The 5,000-nt window shown below is 52.4% G+C and overlaps 1 protein-coding gene across 1 annotated transcript in view; it reads left to right on the forward strand.

The window, feature by feature from the left end:
• LOC126571360 (protein AF-9) overlaps nt 1–5,000 on the forward strand; it is a 5,985-nt gene that overhangs the window by 573 nt on the left and 412 nt on the right. Inside the window, exons 2-3 of the mRNA XM_050229811.1 lie at nt 1,239–1,436; nt 1,526–5,000. The exon at nt 1,526–5,000 is cut by the window's right edge and continues 412 nt beyond it. Of these exons, the coding sequence (XP_050085768.1) occupies nt 1,256–1,436; nt 1,526–4,389 (3,045 nt within the window). The 5' untranslated portion in view covers nt 1,239–1,255 and the 3' untranslated portion in view covers nt 4,390–5,000. The remainder of the gene's footprint in view (nt 1–1,238; nt 1,437–1,525) is intronic.

Below are 5,000 nucleotides of genomic sequence, written 5' to 3' on the forward strand. Positions count from 1 at the left end.
TGAGAAAAACTCACAATCAGAAACGGTGTCTCTGTCGCGGTCCCCCCCCGGAGTCCTGACCAGATTTGCATCTCGCGTGTGATTCGCGCGATTACGATGCACCTCTCGGTGAAGCATATGGAACACGGTGCCTGTACGGTGTGCGTAGGGCTATTCCCTTGAAACCCTGACAAATTGCATTCTGCTGCCATCGATGATGAGGGCATCGCAGAAGGCCACGGCTAGGTGGTGGCTCCGTTGGCGAGCACAATAATGTGTGTCACAGCCTTGGAATGCGGCTATTGGGAGGGTTTCCCTTGGAATGAGTTTTAAGCTCTTTGAAATATGGAATCATAAATCGCCGGAGGCAAAAAGGGTAGCTTTTAGCTCTTGCGCTGATCAGCCGAGGCACGGCCTAATGACGAGTTGACGAGGTCTGTCCAACAGGAAATGGGTCTTGCAATATAAACCCCTAATATGCAGACGGATGCATTACGCGATTCCCAGGGACTGCCAGGTAGGTAAGGTTCTCTATGAGAAAACATTTTATGGGGGTCCAGTGAAGTTTGTGGATGGCATCATGCTTCCGCCAGCAGATGGTTCAAGGAAGATATGGCCACCCCCTTCCCCTGCCCCCTCGATTAAGAAAAGGATACGTCCCGTAAGACGATGTTTGCCGTCGTCCCTACTGTTTCTACTAGGTCGCACACGAGGCTCGGTTATGGAAATATCGATTTTTTCTTATTCGGTGTGGCGCACCACGCCACTATGTGCCATGCTTTCGCGGCGGCGAGCTAAAAGCCATCGCAGCATGCCACAACTGTGTTTGAAGGAAAGGGAAGGAGAAACAGCCCTTTCGGTCACCCATTCGCGCGCAGCACCTCCTGCTTTGATGGTGCAGCGCGCGAGTTGAAAGCATTTGCAGCATGCCGAAGGCACCGAAGGAACATGTCGGTGAACGATATGCGTTTTGAAAAGCAGCCCGCGCCGTTATGAGGACTCTCGCGAGTAGGCTTCCTTGATCTAGCGCTCTCGCAGTCGGTTGGTGATCATCCGCGTGATTTTTTACTGCTTATGATCTTCGACCGAGCACCGGCGGTTTCACACGGTCTTTTCTTTGCTTTAGATTTATGGCCAACTCTTTTCGTGTCTCGTTAAGGGTGTTTTGTAACGACACACACTTCCGCTGCCATGTGTTCGGTCTAATTGAATATTGATTGTGGTACTGAACTATTCTACTTTCTTCCACCCAACCACAGGTAGCAGAAGATCGGAGATGTCGGTGAAAATATGTCTGGAAATCGGTCACGTGTGCACGGTAAAGAGTCGGCCAACGGCCGAGGGTTACACGCACGATTGGGAGCTGTTTGTGCGCGGTCCCGATGGGAACGACATAAGCCACTTTGTCGATAAAGTGATCTTCAATTTACATGATTCCTTTCCGCGACCGAAACGAGGTAAGTTGCGTGTTTGTCGTTGGTCTTTTGTCACTCGCTGTCGTCCTGATGCTCACAACCTGTCGTTCCGTTTGGTTTCAATTTTACAGTTTTCAAAGAACCGCCATATCGGGTTAAGGAAGCTGGCTACGCCGGGTTCATGTTACCCGTGGAGGTGCACTTTAAAAACCGTGACGATCCCAAAAAGGCCGTATATAACTATGATCTGGATCTGACGGCGGTGAAAAGCCAGCGCGAGGAGCTGGTGTTTGTCAACCCATCGGACGACTTCCGGCGCAAGCTCCTGAAGAGCGGTGGTTTCATGGCGCCCGGAAGTAGCAGCAATAACAGCAATGCTGCTGCCGACTATAAAACCAATCGGCACAGTAGCAGCGGCGGAGCGGAACGAACCGGCGGTGGTGGTGGAGGTGGAGGCAGCTCTGGATCGCAGGAGAAAAAATCGAAATCCAAGTCCGGTGGCGACGACAGCAAGGGTCCGTATGCCGATCTGTTCGGTTCCCCGTTTCCACACAAATCGGGCAGCGGAAGTAAAGTCTCACCGGATCCGAAATCCGGATCGGGATCGGGTGGAAGCAAAACGTCCCCGGTGGCTGGCAGTGTAGGTGGAAGTAACAGCTCCGGCAGTGGTGGCAAAAGCCAACCGGGGCAAAAGTCATCCAACGATCGTACCACTGCGTCCGGTTCGGTATCGACGTCGAAGGAAAAATCTTCATCCAAGCACAAGCACTCGAGCCCGAACAAAGAGAGCAAGAAGGCTTCCTCCTCCAGCGTTTCGTCATCGGGCCTTACCGAGCCGGAGAAGCAGCACAGCAAGGAGAAAAAGGACAAAAGCCATTCGAAGGATCGCGATAAGGCGAGCAAAGGCGACAAGATCTCCAGCAACAGTAGTAGCGGCGGAGCAGGTAGCAACTCTGCCATGATGTCGTCATCGTCCGCCTCTTCAGCGTCCCAGAAGCGACCGGGCAGTACGGCCAACACCGCATCCAGTGCCAGCTCCAGCAGTAATGCCAACGGATCGAGCAATAGTAATAATTCTACAGTTCCTACTAGCGGTACATCATCATCGAGCGTTTCCGCTTCCGGTGGAGGAGGGTCAGCGGCAGCAGCATCAGCATCAGCAGCGCCAGGAAGTAAAGCGTCAAATGACGGCGGCAAACGCAGTGCTACTGGTGGCAGCAGTAGTGGCGGTGGCAACGAAAAGGAAAAGAAAAGTAAGAAGGAGAAAAAAAGCTACGAGAAAGACAAGGAACGGATCGACTCTTCATCGAGCGGTAATGCCCGCAAGGGTGGGGAACAGAATAAAGCTATTCCATCTGGTGCATCGATATTTGGCAAAGATTCCACCGTGGCCGGTTCCAAGTCCGCTAGCTCCGGTAAATCTAGCTCTGCGCACCAGCAACCGCCTGGCAACAATGCCGAGAGTGCTGGCAAATCAATTGCCAACGGTGGAGGCGCGGTGGTCGGTAACGGTAGCAACGCTGCCGTACCCGGCAACTCTTCCTCTAGCGGTGGATACACGAAAGACAAAAAGCAATCCAGCACCGTGGACTCCGGTGGCAGTGGCACGGGAACCAAACCGGATCCAGCTGGTGGTAGCTCTGCGAAGGCAAGCGACGCCAAAGAGCGCGATGAGCGGAAACATAAACACAAAAAGAAAGACAAATCAAAGGACAAGGAGAAGGAGCGTCCATCGAGCGGGAAGGACAAGAAGGATCGCCAAAAGGAAAAAGGTGACAAGGGTGGTGGAGATCAAAAGCTGGGCACCGGCTCATACTCAACGCCGACTCACGGAATGGCCGATACATCGAACGACGGAAGCGCCGTACCAGCAGCACCACCTTCGCGAACAAAGCACTCCAGTGGGGGCAGTGTAGAATCGAGCACGAAATCGACAGGCCTGGATCGTCAGCAACCAGCAACAGCAGGCTCTGCTAAAAGCTACGCTACATCGGGTGCATCGCAGCAACCGAAGCAGTCTAGTAGCCGGCATCACAGCTCAAAGACGGCCGCCCTGATCGGGGACACTAGTGGCGGAGAGAACTCGGATGATTCCGATTCCGCGCCCGATGATCCACCAGCGGTGCTCGCGAACGATAAAGATTCGGAATCGTCAAACAGCAGCATAGCGGACATCATTGCTAATGCGCCACAGCAACAGCAACAACAACATCGTCCCTCGTCGGCCAGTCTACAGGAGGCGGCTACCGATCGGCATCAACCTACACCCCCGACCAATCACTACAAGTCGAAGAAAGAGAAACTCATCAAAGGTGCTGCTTCGGTCGGTACAGTGACACCACCTGTTGAGCCGTCGAAGGAACCGGCACCCTCGGGAGAATCTTCGAAAAAGCGTAAACGTAAAAACAAGGACAGTGATGCGGTGGGTGAAAAGGGTGGTGGTGCTACGAAGGAAACTCCCACTCCCGCGATTCAGAGTGAGGGTGGCCGAGGCGAGCGACGCAGTCTTTCACCACCCTCTCCGATTGGTGCCTCGGCTAGTGGAAGCCTGATGGAACCGCCGGTGAAGGTACCAAAGAAGGACGATCATCTGTTTGAGGCTGGCAAGCACAGCTCACCGGCCGGTGAGCAGGGTGATAACTCAAACAACAACAACAATAACACCTTAAGCCACAAGCAATCGTCATCAGCAGCGGGCGGTGGTAGCGTTGGGGGTGATGATGACAGCGGTGGCAACGCATGGCAGCAGGCTGCGGCTGGCGGCGGAACAACCAGCAACCATCACGCACTGACCGGCGATTACATGTCGGAGTTGAAGGATTTACAGAAGAAAATCATGACGCTGCAGGATAACAACGAACTGCAGCGTGTGGTGGAGATGATTGCCGCGACCGGCTGCTATGAGATCACCAGTGCCACGTTCGATTTCGATCTGTGCGCCCTCGACCGGTTAACCGTGCAACGGTTGCAGGATTTCTTCGCCACCGAGTCCTAGGTTGCCGGCACCGAAACGGAAAGCCAACCGTACGCACATACGTGTACATATAATTTATTTGCTTCATTTTTTGGAACTCACGAACGGATGATGGTGTTTCGAAGATTCGTCTTGTATATTTATCTTCTCTTGCGTTTGGCCCTACCGAACAACTCGTTGACTCTCACTCTATTTTTGGATTAAATTCATTTTGCCAGTTTGCCAGATCAGGTCTTCTTAAGTTATTAAGGACGAAAGGCGAGTAAGTAGGCTAAGTTAGATTTACTTTTCATCTCAGCGTTAGGCTAGGCAAATAGTAGGCTTGTAGGCTAGCTGGTTAACAGCAATTTGAATTCTTGATTTCATCGAATCCTCACTATACACGCAGTAGGGGAAGGGGCAAGGCGTGTGTCAGCGCCGCTAATGTGCTTTAGCAGCGTAGTGTGTTTCGAGACGTGTATAAACCATCTTATGTTAGGTCTAGCCCTACCATGCGCATACGATTGGATTAAAAATGCAGAACTCTACTTTTAATCAACTCGGATTTGTATTACGTTCTACATCGGGTCAAAGTACAAAGGATATGGAGCATGTACCTTCCGCTCGTACGGCAAACACAGGCATATCATGCA

The sequence above is a fragment of the Anopheles aquasalis genome, chromosome 2 (assembly GCF_943734665.1).
Source record: "Anopheles aquasalis chromosome 2, idAnoAquaMG_Q_19, whole genome shotgun sequence".
NCBI classification, from domain to species: Eukaryota; Metazoa; Arthropoda; class Insecta; order Diptera; family Culicidae; genus Anopheles; species Anopheles aquasalis.